At 31.1% G+C, this 17,463-nt stretch overlaps 1 protein-coding gene across 1 annotated transcript in view; it reads left to right on the top strand.

The window, feature by feature from the left end:
- LOC136976189 (disintegrin and metalloproteinase domain-containing protein 11-like) overlaps nucleotides 1–17,463 on the top strand; it is a 155,245-nt gene that overhangs the window by 62,472 nt on the left and 75,310 nt on the right. Inside the window, exons 6-11 of the mRNA XM_067271415.1 lie at nucleotides 5,078–5,160; nucleotides 5,261–5,324; nucleotides 5,402–5,462; nucleotides 5,532–5,593; nucleotides 5,697–5,756; nucleotides 6,038–6,109. Coding sequence (XP_067127516.1) covers nucleotides 5,078–5,160; nucleotides 5,261–5,324; nucleotides 5,402–5,462; nucleotides 5,532–5,593; nucleotides 5,697–5,756; nucleotides 6,038–6,109 — 402 coding nt within the window. The remainder of the gene's footprint in view (nucleotides 1–5,077; nucleotides 5,161–5,260; nucleotides 5,325–5,401; nucleotides 5,463–5,531; nucleotides 5,594–5,696; nucleotides 5,757–6,037; nucleotides 6,110–17,463) is intronic.

Below are 17,463 nucleotides of genomic sequence, written 5' to 3'. Positions count from 1 at the left end.
ATAGGTATACAATGGTGTTATATAAAAGTTTTATTTTTGTTTTTGCTATTTTCTGTGGGTTATGTTGTCATGGGTAGCTGCATCAATTATGGTAATTAAAATTAATTAAAAATTTACAACTAACTATAATAAAATAAATTAAGTCAAATTGAAATGTTCTTTAAGGAAGAACTTCCAGGCTGGGTGAAATGGATCAGCATTTTTCTTATTAATGCATCTAACAGTAGTGGCTTTCTTGTAAATTTGCAGAACATAGGCAACTCTAGCCCTGAACATATCGAGAAAGATTTTTAACAATCATGGTCTCATTTCCATCATTGTCAGTAAAGATCCAAAAGTAGCTAGGGCTGTATTACATTAGTGGGTACTACTCATAATTCTTTTTGAATGGAGTGACAATATTATTTATTTAATAGTACTGTACAACAGAAACCCTTTATGTACAGGCATATTACAACAAAAAAGACATTACAATCATCAATATCAATTCCAGTACAAAATACATTATTATTAACAATACAGCACATAATAATAAGCCTGCTAAAAAAGAAAAAAGCAATACAACATTAATGACAACAACAAACAAAGCTGACAATAATAATATTTATATCCAAAAAAGAAATAAAAATACACACAGAAATGGCAGTGAATAGTCGATGCAAACAAACATTCTATGAAAATTATATAGAAAAAAATTAAACAACTACCTGAAAAAATTAAATTAATTATTAATTATAATATTCCCAAAAGTGCTGACCAAAAATGCTGCCACCTCTCAAACACTGAAACATCCACTAATATAGTATATCCACACCTCCACACCTCCTGATAAAATTCTGAAAGAAAAAAATATATATATATTTTTTTCTTTCAGAATTTTATCAGGAGGTATAAGGAGGTATATATTTATATATACATATATATATATATTTATATAGGTAGGAGGTATATATATATATATTTATGTATATCTTAAACTAAATAGTTTCCATTAACCGTTTATCTTAGTAATAAAATTATAAATATCGTCATATTTATTATAGTCTTGTAACAATTGCTTATATGATTAAACCGATAAATAATCCGAACCAAAATACTTTTGTCTGACAGATGTCGGAGCTTTACATTCAGTTACTAAATGAAAAGCATTAAAATTAACATGAGATGAACAGAATTCACAATAATCTAAACATGGAGTTGTCATTCTTTTTAATATATTGCATCGCACATATAACACTGTTTGTATAATACAAAATGGTCTCTCTATATTTAAATAGGTTACTAAGCCCATTCATTAAAAATATCCAAATACAACTTATTATATTTATAGTTAGCAGCTTTATCTTTAAATTCATTTAAATAATTATTTGCTAATCTTATTAAAATATCAGAGGCATCTGTTTCATTCAACATTATGGAGTAATCTTGATAGCCAAAATTTTGCAATAAGGACACAATTCAGTCTCCCCATGCTACTCTTTTAGAAATTAAATATAATTTAGCAGACTCAGTAAGTTTACTAACTGGCTGTTTTTGTAACCACCTTAAATTATTTTTTATTGTATTAAAATAAAGAGGGACTCTTTGGAATTCCAAATATATAATGTATGATGGAATCCACCTTTTTAAACGTTTAATAAAATTAGTTTGTAAATTGTCATCTTTTCCTCTCCAATCGAAGCCCCAAATCTTGGGCCCATATAGCACTACCAACTGAATAAATGACTCAAATAATTTTAATTTATCCTTCCAACTTAACAATCTATCAGACATACGTGCTTTAATAATCTTATCTGTTCCAATATTAACTTTACTATGAATATATTTTAAATGTTTTAAAATTGTCCATTGGACTGGAAAAATACACCCCAAGAACAGTGGAACCTCGCTTAACGAGCACCTCTCATAAGGAGTAATTTGCATAACAAGCAAAACAAATTGTAAAAAAATGACGCTCTTAACGAGCAGTGTTTCACATAACAAGTGACCCGGATTGTGTGCATGCTACAACAGTCTGTGTTTAGCACTCATTCCACTAGCATCTTACAAGGAGACCCTACGGCTTTGGGGAAACGGATTTTGATGATCTTCAGTGTGGAGGTAGTACACCGTGTGAATGAACTACCTGTAAAATACTAAAGTGCAATACTCAAATGTAATCGAGAAAAATGAACTTAAAGTTTTCTTTAGCACTTTATATATAAGTTACGCATACTTTCGTTTGAGCGTGCTGTGGCGTGAGTGGTAACGCTCCTGACTCGTACGCTTGCATACTCGGGTTCAATTCTCTTGTTCTGTATAATTTTTTTTATTCATAAATACTTAAATAATATAATGTTATTTACTTATTCATTTATTTTTTATTTATTTTAATTTAATTTCTACTGTTCCAAGTCTAATATTTTTACTTTGAAAACCCACCTTTCTCAAGTTGAGAGAGAACTACTTATGCCAGGTTTGAACATGGGTGTAGAGTCTTTTTCACTCACTCTTTAAATTAAAATAAATAAATAATAAAAAATAAATGAATGAGTAAATAAATAAATACATTATAAGTATTAATGAATTAAAAAAAAGTATACAGAACAAGAGAATTGAACCCAAGTACGCAAGCGTACGAGTCAGGAGCGTTACCACTCACGCCACAGCACGCTCAAACAGAAGTACGCATAACTTATATATAAAGTGCTAAAGAAAACTTTAAGTTCATTTTTCTCGATTACATTTGAGTATTGCACTTTAGTATTTTACAGGTAGTTCATTCACACGGTGTACTACCTCCACACCGAAGATCATCAAAATTCGTTTCCCCAAAGCCGTAGGGTCTCCTTGTTAGTGTTGCTTGTGATCACACATTTTTTCAAACTTGTGTTTAGACAAATTACATATAAACATCAATAACCATATCCTGTTATATGATAAACACACCAAACAATATGCCAAATTCTTGGGCTATGTAAAGGCTATAATTAAATATTAGAAATTAATTAATTAATTTTTAATATTAAAGAGGTAGGCAGTTATGCTGCCATTTCATATTAAATTTAATAATTATAAATAAATAATTTTTAATTTAGATATTTATGGAATTTATTTGGAATGGTCATTAAATTTAATATGAGATGGTAGCATAACTGTGTAGTTTTTGTAAAAACCAATTGTGTAGTTTTTGTAAAATGTTAATTTTACAAAAAACTACAAAATTGCTAATAGTAACAAAATTGCTCTATAATTATAGGGTAAATTTCTAAGCCCCTTAAATATAAGAATAATCTTACATATAGTTCAATCCAATGGAATATTTCCTAATTGATATATGGTAGGTCTGTTTAATAATGTATATCTAATCAAGCACAGGAAGTACTTATATAGTTCCACCAGTATACCATCAATACCTGGAGCAGTACCATTTTTCATAGTGACTAAATCTTTTCACTTTCAGTCCTGTTATCTCCATATCCACCACATCATCCTGCCAATTCACACACCAGTTATATACAGAAATATTTGGTAAATATTTTCTAGAGTGAAATTTCCTTGGAAAATAAGCCAACCAATCAAGATCTGGAAGTTCCTTATATTTAGTTTTAACAAAAAAATGAATGACTTGCCAGAACTGTTTACTATCACTAGATGCCAAACTTTTATTAATCTTCTGTAAAAATCCTCTCTCCTTTTTCTTTGCTCTACATATATTGCGAGTCACATTACGTTCTTTAACAAAATTACTTATAGCTTCACTATTCCCAATCTTTGCATGTTTCATCGTATTTAAAGCCTGATTTCTTCTAGCAATACTCAATCTACAATCTGTATCAAACCACGAAAAATTGGAAGTTCCAACTGGCCTTTGACACCAACCTGAAAATGAGGATTTAATTAAATAACCCAGGCCTTCGAATATTAACACCAGCTGACTCTGAATTGCACACAATAGTTTATTATATTTATGATTCACTATCTTACTACTTTCTTTCCTCCAAAAAAATTCTCTCTTTAACAATTATTACCTGTAGGCCTTTCAAATGGTTCTTGCATTGGTTAAATTAGAAAGTTTAAAGGTATATTATAATTGGTTTCAAATAGCATGACATCAGAAGAACAGAATTTTAAGTTAACATTCTAAATTTTACAAAACAAGCTAGCCAATGGTTGCATGTTTGATTTATAGAAAGCTGAAAGCCTGAAATATAATTCATGAGCAGCCTGAAAATGTTTGTTTACCCATGAAATTTATCACTGGACACTTGGAGGTTTTATGAAGTGTGTTATATTGTAAAAGGTGATTGAACTATTGGAGTTAGTAGTATAGAAAAAAAAATGGTTTGACAAAAAGTGAGTAAGAATGTAGTACTATGTAGTTTGGCCATAACTTATTTTAGTGTTTCCCTTTTTCTTCTCTAAGGAATCTAATTCCTATGTATGTTAGTTGTTTCTTTACATAGACAAACTAGTTCAAGGATCAATAACAGTCTTATTCTTCAAACCTTCATCCTTTGCTTATTACCCCTCTTGCTTGTTACACTTGAAGTTCAACAACTGTTGATAAAGAAAAATGATCTTGCTCCTTTCTTTTCCTTTCCCATAGGTCACATCTGGTTTTTCTTTTTTTAACCTGGACCATTCCAAGAGAGTCTTAAATAATCTGAAGTGTCTAGGGTACAGGAAATGGCATGCTGATGTAAAGAATGGAAATAGATTATGATGATAGAAAATCAGAAAAAGGTTCAAAAGTGAATAAAATACGAATGTACAAAAAATATATTATGTTAAGAACATAGGTATGAGGCTAAACTTGAAACACATATTTATGTTTCAAGTTTAGCTTTACTGTGTAACTTTAATAGCTTGGAACAGTATTTTGTTTTACAACAAAGAAATTAAAATAGTAAAATTTCAATAATATAGATTTACATGTTATTGAGTTTGTGATCAGGTATCTTAGTCATTATATCCTCTATAACATTTTACAGTAGTTTATTTTTTTAATTTTCTAATTATTTTTATTTATAAAATAATAAATTATATTTTGTAAAATTTTTCAATGATAATAAATACTTATAACACCGATTTATAGGAAATTGAACAATGTTATTATCATGGTACCATCAAAGATTATCCAGGTGCTCTGGCTGCTCTGAGAACCTGCAATGGAGTTAGGTGAATTAATTTTTAAAATATTTTAAAGTAAATGCAAACTTGAAATAAATCCAATTTTAATGTAGATTGAGAAAATAGTAATACTTTTTCTGATTAATAGTGGAATCATTCATGTAGAAAATGAAACATTTGTCATCCATCCATTTTATGGAGGTGATTTATCAGTAAGTACATAAATATTATTACATATTTTAATATTTGTAATGTTTGGGTTATATATTTTCATCATTCAAATTTTTAGAGGAAACACCCACATGTATTATATAGGTATTTTACAGAAAATAAAGGAAAGCATACGTGTGGTAAGTTTTTAAATAATATTTTAACAAAAGTCTATTCTTCCTTTCTTATCGAATAATTTGGATAAATAGGAAATACTGGAATGCACGAATGGGGCTTCAAGCAGTTTAGGATACGTCCTATAAAATACAAAGTAAATAATTCATTTTTTATATTTTGTAAATAATAACATTTATGTATTAAATGTTATAATTTAATCATGATAAGTCAGATTAATAAGTAATTACTTTTCTTAGCGTGATGTAAGTCAAGTATTCAAATACATTGAATTGGCACTTGTTATTGATCAAGCTATGGTAAATTGTTCTTTTATATATTTAACTGAATATATATATTATATTATCTTATTATCTGTATCATATTAGTAAACAAATTTATTTAACTTTTGTATAGAATTATTTTTAAAAAAACAATTAAGTCATAAGTTTTTAACATAAATATAAATTCTGAAATATAAGAAATACAAAGAAAACATTTGACATGCTTTAATATTTTCCTATTATCTGTTTATCATTATTCTTATAATAGCAATATATTATTATTACTATCAATAATAATAATAGTTATATTTTTACAGTTTGATAATAGAAATGCTACCAGATCTGAAGTGGTAAATGATGCAATTCAGATAATAAATTGTGTTGATATGGTGAGATATAATTGCATATCTTAAGAAATTAATAATGAAAAATATATGCATGAAATGATTAAAAAGTAACTTTACAAAGGCCATTGTTATATATAAAAGCTTTTATTATGAAAATAAAAACATACACAATTTATTTTCAAACTATTACTTCTCAACAAAATCATGCAGTCTGTTCATGTATTTATTGCAACATTTAATAAGCTTGTTTACTCCATTATCAAAAGTTGATATCTCTATAGTTACAGCCATTCTGCAACAATGGGTTTCGTGTCTTTGTCAGTAGAAAAATTGTGATCACATATATAATCCTTCAATATGTGTAAGAAGCCAACTTTCAGGGGCAAACAGTTATTTGTGCATCAGGAAAAGCCTAGAGATTGATTGTATGTAGGTATTGATGCTGGAGGCAAAGATAACACATGTCCTTACAAAACTGTTTATTTTTGACAAAATAACTTACACTACAAACAAAATAGTCTGCTTTGAAGATTGGGTGACTGGGTGCAACGACTGTCTATTTTCTAGCATTACTTGACCATTGATGGTGACAGTGATGACGATGCTTTGGTGATGATGAAGTCCTGGGGCAGAAATGATGTAGCGGAGATGGCATGCTTAGTTATGAGTTCTTGGATGTCAGGATGAGTTGGAACAATCCAGGGAGGATGCAACACAGATTAGGCTCGATTATACTAGGAGAAAATTGGTATTTCGACCTTGAGATTTGGGGGGTTTTTATAGGATTTTTTCCTTAAATCTGACCTTTTGATTGGTCCCATATCTCCTTCCTCGCTTTCCTATGGTCTCCTTTTTGTTTCTAGGTAAAACTCGAGACTTGTTTGGGTCACAAGAAAGGCCCAATTCATGGCATTTGTCCGATATCTTTTTGTTGACTCTGACCAGAGTTTGTTGACAAAACTATAATCTGTGCACTCATAATTTAACCTGTTGTTTCTGTTTCTGTCAATTTTTGGATTTTAATGATCGCACATGATGTTTTTCTAACTAAAGCAATAAACCAGCCAAAGCTGAATTTTCAGGCTTTGGTTGGTTTATTGCTTTAATGTATATCGGGTTGGCTGTGGATGTTTGTTTATGTTTTTCTAACTGTCTAATTTTTTGACTTTTAACCTAGATCGATTGTTTATGAGTGCTCCTGTCAGCATTCTATCTTCCCTGGCCAACATTCCACCTAATCCATTATGTCATTCATATTTGCACTTGTTTTAACAACTACAGTTTTTTTTTTCTTCTCCTCTCCCTTACATAATGAACGTGACCTTTAGTTCAACTTGACAATAGCACTTTTGCTTTTAATTAATTTGAAATTAAATTTTTGTTTTGACCTGTTCTGGAACCTCACATGTGGGAAAAACAAGTTGGCTGGTTGAGAGGTGGTAAAGGCATCAGCTTACCATTTTGGGAATCTGGGTAAAAAAGTAGAAATGTAGAAAATATGAAACTCAGAAGGAATCATATCCAGACTGTATGGGAGGATGTTGATGGATTTTCCATCAAAATGTTTGCAGTAAATCCACAGTCTAGTATGCTGGATGCAGTTTGGCATTGGCATTACTCTGAAAGACTGCTAGGACATGACATTGTCTGCATGAGCTGAGACAAGCTGAGAAAAAGTTAGACTTCAGCAAATGGAGCCTCTTTGAATCATAAAAATTAAATAACTGCTTGGACTTTGAGCTACCACTTGTTTAACTTTTTTGTCATTTGGAAAAATGCTTTCACAATTGTTCTGTGCAATATTATAATCATTCAGTATTACAAATTTGGATCATTAGCAACTATGTATATTGATGTTAAACATGACAGCATTGCTTTAGTTTCAAATTGGATTTTTTACAGTTACTTTTTGAATATTTCATGTATATTATTAAAGTTAATTTAAGTATATTAATTTAACAATACTTAATTTTTTATTTAAAATTCTTAAATTTTTAGTTTATAATAATGAATATATTGATGCATGATACAAGTTGGCACATACACCGATTTAAAAGTTTTATTTTATTCTATGGTCTAGAAATATGTAATTATGGTAATTTAAATTTTCCATTAAATTATAATAATAATAATAATATATTGTGCAATAACTCTATAAAAGAAATTTTTCATTCATTATTTAAAAAATTTTTTTTCAAATTTTGTATAGTTATAGGTTTTGTATAATTTGTCATATTACTGTTAAAACTTTAATACTAAAATTTACTGGAATGTAATTGCATTTAATTACTGTGATTTGATGCAGATAACACACCATATATGTTTGAAAGGGATGCAAGTTACATGCAGATTTTAAATTCTAGTCACAAGTTAAAAAAAATTATGTTAATAGTTCAAATGAATATTAAAATCATTGATAGCTGACAAAATTCTAAAAATTGATGTTGTGTTATAACATTAAAACAAGCAAAACTGATGTTTAAACATTTACATCATTTTGAACAAAATTAAACACAAAGTATTTTTAATATTGATAATTAAGCACAACCAACAAAATCTTTTAATATCCAGTAACCAACTTTAATTTGAAAATTGACAAATATTTTTGATCTTACAAGAGATCTGCATCAGGTCAACAATGATATTTGAAATTGGAATGCACAGAACACAACTTTTCAAAAACTTTTTATTTAATTCAAACAAAAACATAGATGTAAAATATAAACTATATAGAGTGGTACCTTGACTTAAGAGTGTCCCAACTTACAAGTTTTTTGAGATAGCCATCTCTTGGCCAATTTTTTGCTTTGAAATGAGAGCTAAAATTTGTGTTATGAGTCAGCTTAAGATACCCCACTGTTAGTTGGCACAACGAATCATAGATTAATAAAAAGAAGATGGAAAATTGCAATAATTTCGGTTATTTTCATTAATCTTTCAATGTCTGACAGGCTAGCTTATTGAAAAACACATGATTGGGTGATGTATGCTATGTGTTATGGACAAAGTGATTAATTGGGCATTATGAATAATGACCAAAAAAAGGTGCACAGTGTGACAAATATTGATTAATTTATCAAATTGACTGGTCATGAATACTACTATCACCTAGTTGGGCAAAGTGATGATAATAAGTTGAGGAGTGATCATCTGACATACGCTAGCCAATCGGCACTCTGAGTTGCGTGTGCATATTGTGTTTAGTACCGAATTTTAAATTTGATTAAAAAAAGCTCCACTTATTTCATTTAAAAATATTTATTTTTCGTGAATTATTTCAAAGTACTATTAACTGATATTCTTCTGGTAACGTAGAAGTAACTTTCATTTTTGACTGTTACATTTTTTGTATCATTGACAAATACGCTGATTTTGTAAAAATTTGATTGTTCTCACCTTTTTCTGCTATTAACTAATTTAATCGGTTGTTGAAGCGATTATTCATATCACTTAATGATTCCTCCATGATCATTACTTTTGTCAAAGAAGAAAGATTAACTACTGGTCACATAAATTTAAAAAGTGGTACTAAATACAATATGCATGTGCAACTAAGATGTAAGTTCTGATTGGCTAGCATATGTTGGATGATCACTCCTCAATGTATTATCATCACTTTGCTCGACTAGGTGATAGCAGTATTCATAATGACCAGTCAATTTGATAAATTATTGAAATTTATTACAGTGCTCAATTTTGTTGGTCATTATTCATAATGCCCGTATTAATCACTTGTCCATAACACATGCATTAGTTCACTTCCATGTTGGGTGCAGTGCCACTGTCTTCTTTCTCAATTTTTACATTTTTTTTTTATATCTCTGCAGCAAATGCTACAACATCTGCAAAATCAGTTTATTGCTGTACATTCTATTCAGGTGGCAAACATTTCCACCAGAAAACTTTGTGTCAAATCTTAAAGTTGGAATTGTTGTACGCAATAAGCAAATCGAGACCCATTTTGATCCAATGAACAGTACTTCAAACATTATTATGGTAAAACACCAAAATAAATATGATTATCTCTTTCTCTTTAGTATACAGTTTTCCAAATGATGATATTCAATCTCTTCTTTAAGAACTAAAAAGGATCTATTCCCAAATACCAGGATCCTTGATAATAGGAGGCGATTTCTATGCAAAATTACCAATCTGGCATAGCCCAGAGATGAATCCAAGGAGGGTGTCAAGTGCTAGAATTTATGACAAGACATGCTATTACCTCTAATAATCTAAGCGAACTTGTTACATATTACACGGATTGTTGTGAAAGCTGGATAGACTTGTGCTTAATGAATCACCAAGCAAGACGTCTAGACATCGAATGTTATACTCTTGATGAAATAAGTGGAAATGATCACAGATATATTCAGTGGATGCTACAAAGTATACAAACTGATCCTAATAATCTGATAATGACAAAAAGTACTGATTGGACGCTATTGGACGCTTTTTTCGAGACATCTGGGCACAAACTGAAATACATAGCATTAACGACTTAAACCTCTTATCCAACCATCTCACTACTTCAATGATAACTGCTTATTTGATTATTCAACTATGACAAAACAGCACTAATGTAAGAATACACCATGGTGGAATGAAGAATTGGCTTTTCAATGAAGAAAAGTGAGAAGACTTGTAAAGAATTGTCAACAGGAACAGGATCCTACTGAATAGGAAAGAAAGAGAGCCCAATATAGGATTCACTTTAATAATTACAAGACGGAGATCAATAAAACAAGAACTCAAGCATGGAAGAACTTTTGCACGAAAATGGGGAAAAAGAATGTGTAGAGTGATCTGTACGATATAGTTTGTAAACCACATAAAAAGATAACCATTCCATCATGTATCCAGAAAGACGATGGACAATTTACTGATAATTACATTGACACAATAAAATATATCTTTGACAGTCACTTTCCAAATGATGATGAAAATGAAGACAACCAGGATCAATTGAATACAGACTCGATTGAATAGCATGATTCCTCCTGATTCTGATGATGATATTCCATTTACATTTCAAGAAGTACAAAAGGCAATTATGACACTGAAAAATGGATGAGCTCCAGGAGATGACGGTATCACTCCTAAAACGACCAAGCATGTGTTTAAGGCAGTACCCATTGTGTTCGTGTATATATTCAACAAATGTCTTGAAACGAAAAGATTCCTGGACCCGTGGAAACTTGCTGAGGTCAGATTCACACCGAAAGGAAGTAACACAAATATTACAAAAGCAAATTAACTTCAACCAATCAGTCTTTTATTAGTTCCAGGGAAGGTCCTCGATGGTCTGGTCATTAATCGTATTAATTACTTTCTAAACAAAAGAAATCTATTTCATCCTGCCCAGTTTGGTTTTGTCAAAAGAAAATTAACTTATCATGTTATTAGTGAGGTGGTAAACTTTATTAAAGAAGCTTGGAGGAAAATGGAACACTGTCTTTTGATCTCAATTGACTTCAGAAATGCATTTAACACACTTTGGTGGCCAGCAGTTATGAAACAACGTAAACAATTTAGATGCCCAAAAATTTATTCCAAATTCTCAATGACTATCTGAAAAACAGAACTGCTGACACAACGGCCAATGAAGAATATATTATAAGATCAATTTCAAGAGGATGCCCACAAGGTTTATGCTCAGGACCCAGTTTGTGGAATATTGTCTATGATAGTCTTCTCCACATCAACAATACAAGAAAAAAATTGTGATTGGAAAATACAGGGTTTTGCAGACGGCGCCCTTGTCATGGTTTCTCACAAAAATAATGAAGTTCTCCAAATAGAGGCAAACTTACTGTTGGGAAAAATCAACAATTTGTGTGAATTAAATAAACTAAACATTAATTACAGAAAATGCCAAAATATGGTTTTATATCAAAAGGACACCATTTAAAAAAGGCATTCAGGATAGTTATTAACAACAATAGAATTAAAAATACAAAGAATTTCAAATACTTGGGAAATATATTTGATCAAGGGCTCACGTGGACCACACACTTAAATCAAACTTCTGACAGGGTAATTAAACTCTCCAATGCCCTTCATTTATCTAACAAATGATGGGGATTGGATGATGGGAATATCAAGATTATTTACAGAGCCTGTATAGAAACAACAATCCTTTATGGAGCACCTTTCTGGGCAACCTGCACAGATACAATTAGGCAATTAGGACTCAAAAGAAACTGAATAAAATTCAACGCATTACTCTCCTTTGGCTTTGCAAAGCGTATCGAACAGCTCCTACTGTAGCTTTACAGGTAATTGCAGGTGTGTTTTCCCTACATATTAGTGCCAAAGAAGTGATGTGGAATTGGTACCTAGGAAAAAATGGAATCACATATCAGAATGATGACGAAATTGTTGACTATATTCACATTGGTCTTCTTCCTAACATGAGCATATCCCTCCTTAACAGGCTAGTCACAGAATGCCCATTGCCTCACAAAATCTTTAACATTCATCCATCAAAATACTCATCTATCGCTATTAAATCTCTGGAAAATAAAGTCTCAGCTACTTACATGATTTTCAAGGATGGCTCAAAACAAAATGATAAGATAGGAGCAGCATATGTTATAATGAAAAATAAGTCAACAACTCCGATCTATACTGCTGGATTCAGGCTAGAAAGCTTCTGTACAGTCTCTCAAGCAGAACTGTATGCCATTTTTAAAGCTGTTAATCATCTTAGCAACATGGGGATTGAGAACCAAATAGTAAGGATTTGCAGTTATACCCAAACTGCCATCCAAAAGCTCAAAAATCCAACATGTTACTTTTCTCATATGGTGTTTCATGAAATTCAAAACAACAGTAATTCAATCGTGTTAACCTGGGTTAAAGGACATACAGGCTTAGCTGGCAATGAGGCAGCTGATAAACAAGCAAAGTTAAGTGCAAATTCCTTCTCCCCTCCTGAGTTCAGCGACATTCCCTACACCAGTATCAAGAACACTGTTCATGCTACTGCTATCAGCCTTTGGCAGAGAGAATGGGAGAATGGTAACACTGGAAGGATAACATTTTCTTTTATCCCCAACATAGAGACAAGACTTAATATGAAGCATCTTTCCATCACATATATAAATACACAAATTTACTGGTCATGGCAACCTTGAGGCCTATCTTCACCAGTTTGGTCACATAGACACTCCCTTATGTGGCTGTAACAACACCTCAGTACAAGATGTTCATCATTATATATTTGATTGTGATAACTTCACACATGAACGAGAAACACTTCTAAGGACTGCACTCTCCCAAGGACTCAACTGGCCACGCAAAATGGACAACTTTGTCATGGATCAAAAACTTTTTAAAAGTCTCATGGACTTCCTTGCTTCAACTGGAGTGTTGGAATCTGGCTATCAATCATCATGACAGTGAGTGCATTTGTGTAATGTAAACTTTACTTTAACAATTGATCACAAATGCATATAATGTAAATATTATCTATGTCATTCCCACAAAGTGTAGTGGGTGTGCATTTGGTACATTTTCAATGTTGCTATTGTATTGTTTGTTATTTTATTTCTGTATTCTTTGTATTTTTACTTTGATTTAATAAATCTAGCAAAGACATCCTGTGCTTCCCTTTTTCCGCTCGTATCCTATTTTCTGTATTTTCACCTTTGTCTTCACTTTCTGCCTTTTATTTATTTTTTTTTTTTAATCTTCAAGTCAGGTAATACCACTGAGTGCACCTGATCTTCTGCCCCTGTCAGCTACAAGTATACAAGTGTACATTCTATTCTGTTTTTATACAATATTCGTTATCTATAAGTACATTTTTCTTATTTAAAAACATGTAACAAAAAAATTGCAATGTTTTGGAGATCCGGAATGGATTAATGGCATTTCATTTCATTTCAATAGAGAAAATTGATTTGACATAAGAATAATTTGAGTTAAGAGTTCTGTTACAGAATGAATTAAAACTCATAAGTCAAGGCATCACTGTATATAAAGAATTGGTAGCATTTTTAACATGTATAAAATTTTAAAACAGACATAAATATAAAACATAGAAGCATGGTTGCAGCTTTATTGAAGGGTATAAGGCAGTGCTTCTTAATTTTCTGAAGTTATGGAATACTTTTGAATTTCAGAAAAATTTATAGAACAGCAAAATTATGAAGTTCATAGAATAATAACAAAAATATGCATGAACATACCTTTTTATTAAAAATTATAGATTACAGAATATATTTCTGAAAAGTGAGAAAATTGTAGCACTTTTCTTAAATGCAATTTTGAGACTGTTGCATTTAGTAATCTTCCTATAGACAAAACACATGGTCCTGTAATATGCAACTGCTACTTGTCGGTATTAATGTAGGACCATCTGTTCAACTAGACATGCAGGGTAACTGTGTTGTTTTGCTAAGTTCTTGATATATGCTAATTCTTTCTTTGTATCTTCTTAGGTGGAACAATGTGTGTAGGTTCATCAGATTAGAGCAGTAAGCACAGCTAGTTTACTTGTATATGTAAACAGATCATGGAATGTGGCCATAATATAGATTGGGCTATGTCTGTTTTTTTGGAATACCTTAGTTATCAGTTATCCTTGGTGAATTGAGATGTGGATAACTAGAAAAGTACATTGGTGGGACTCTCTTGCTCCATTCTCAACAATAGTCTGTATGAATTGTTGTTATACTTTAGTAGAAAGTCCTTTGTGTTCAGTTTTTGCCTCCCAACTATGAAGATGTCATCCACTTATCTCACATATAATAAAATCTGGCTGTTGTAAGAAGATAAGATTGAATATTCCAATTGTTGAATCACCAGTTCACACAACATTCCTGATAATGGGCTACCCATAGGTATGCCTCATTTTTGATGTAGGTAGTAAGTGAAGAAAGAGGAGTGACACATTAGATGTGATTGTTGGACATGTGTTCAGCAGAATTCTCAATGTTGGATGTGAGGATATCTTGTAGTTTGCAAAAGCAAGGTTTTGTGCAGGTAGACAGAAATATAGACACACAATCATTGATTGCCTCATTGTGGACAAAATTAAATCTTTGTATTTATATTGAAAAAGCACTTACTTTGGGTAGTTATTTTCCTAGCAGTTTATAATTTTGACTTTGTCTAGTTTTGATCATCTATTACTTTTCTAACTCTGTTATATATAACAGAGGGAAAGTATGGCAATTGGTCAAAAAATAACTCCTCCCAAGATTTTTACGTTTTTGGACTCAGAACCGTGAAATGTCAAGAAATGCAAAAAAATTTGGGAGTTTTTCGTGTGTGTGTGTGGGGGGGCTTGATTTTGTTCACTTTCTTTAAAGCTTAATAACTTCTGCACTTTTCTCAAATTTCTGAAATTTTGCAGTTTGGTTCATATATTAGAGGTTAATACTATTAAATTTTGATGGTAGAGGTTGATGGGATGGGGAGATAAAGGGGAATGTGTGATGTATCAAGTGGGGTCGGGCTTAATGACAATTTACTCATTATTAGCATTTACAACTTTTTATAAAACCCATCCCTACCATCAAAATTAAGCATTTTGCCATTTTATAATAATTTAAAATATTAAAAGTTTTTAAAATAAAATATCATAACATATGGTGCCACACATGCAGTATTAAGTATTGCTGGGAAAGTTAAGCAATTTGTTGCTGGATTTTCCATATATAGTTGGGACTGATTAATCCCTTTACCGATCAGAGCCAACCACAACTTATAATACACGTTTGTTACAGGGCAATCTTTAAACATCCATTTCAAAGAACATTGGATGTCCATCATGAAAGGGCTAGCCAATGCTGTATGAGCAACCTTAGTCTCCGACTCCAACATAGATGTACATTTCAACTGAGCAAGCCTTTTATGTAGCACCTCCCACAAAAACCAGCTTAGATGTTTAGAACTATTAGAGGTTTACAAAGCCATAAGAAAAAATGCAGCTGTCAACTTTAGAGATGTAGACCTTCCTTCCTCTCTGCATGGAAGCTGATCTACAAAGTTTAGTCTTACAACCCTCTCCCTTCCCCCCCTCTCTCTCTCTTATATCACCCTTCTTTTAACAAGTGGACAGAAATCATCTGTTCTAAGTAACTTTTCTGTTTAAACTGTTTGTTTTAATAGCTACATTCGAACTGAAAAGATCAGTTAGCCTGGTGATACTCATTAAACACAGATAAAAACATTTGCTTTCTTGTAGTTTACTTGCTGGATTTTGGTTACATGTATAGTGTTTGCTTATGTATTTAATTAAATACAGGAAAATTGTAATTAACAATAGTATTATTTACTGTGTGTTTACATATTGGAGATTGCTCTAGTACTGTACATGACTTTTGTATAAAATGTGATGTTTGTTGTTTCATTAGTCCTTTGTATGTATTATTTTATAGAAATGTAGATGTCTATGTTGAACTCTGTTTTCAGCCCTTTTTTGGTTTGTAAATGAATTGCTTTTTCTGTTATAAAATACACTTTTTTGCACAGAAAACATCTGGTGTGTCCCTACCTTTTTACTTTTAAAATTAAAAGTGGCTTTCATGTGGAAGATTTTATTTTTTATAATTTGATTTTCTATTTAATTAAGAATTTGGTTAAAATTAAAATATTACACAATTATTAATTTTATTTAGAATTATAAAAAAATATCACCTTTTTAAACACTCCAGCAAAAATTTAATATTTAAAAAAAAAACATTTTTGATCATCTTTAACGATCTTTGTCAGTTAAATGATAAAATAAAAAGAATATTACAGAAATAGAAAGTAATAAAATTAAAATTATGAAAATAATGAATGCACATGTGTATACAATGTTGTGCACTTAGGGGTATAAAATTCAAAATAATGATAAGGGTATAAAGATATAAATACATAAATAGCTCAACAGTTCTGCATTACAAATTTGTTTTTTAACTATTATAGATTATCTTGATAAAATGATTTCCATGCTGTGGACAAAGAGTCTGCATCCCTGTGATTAATACATTTTGTTTTAATTTGCACTTTATAAATTTCCAGCTTTTCAAGGTGTTTGATAGAGTGCCTACTAGTCGTTGGTCTAATGATGGAGGCTTGGTCCCATAGAACGTTAACTTCATGCTGGTTGGTGTACGATGCTAAAACGGTGTTATTGTTGTTTTTGCTGATAGAGTATTTGTGTTCTTTGATTCTTTGTTCCAAGTTCCGCAATGTAGCTCCTACATAAACTCTATCTGAATCAAAATGACGGTCTTTGATTGGTATGGAATAAATGCCCGAATTAGTGATCTAGTTGTCATTCTTTTTGTCATTTCTCAGTAATTTGTACACCATAGGATTATGATGGTAAATGATGTGTAAATTATTGCGGTGCGCAATATCATTAATCATTTTTCTTAAGAATGAGTGATAGTTGAGTA

This window comes from Centruroides vittatus, unplaced genomic scaffold, assembly GCF_030686945.1.
Source record: "Centruroides vittatus isolate TY-2023 unplaced genomic scaffold, ASM3068694v2 contig_397, whole genome shotgun sequence".
Taxonomy (NCBI): Eukaryota; Metazoa; Arthropoda; class Arachnida; order Scorpiones; family Buthidae; genus Centruroides; species Centruroides vittatus.
Note: the sequence above shows the minus strand (reverse complement) of the source record. Positions and strands in the feature narration are given on the sequence as shown.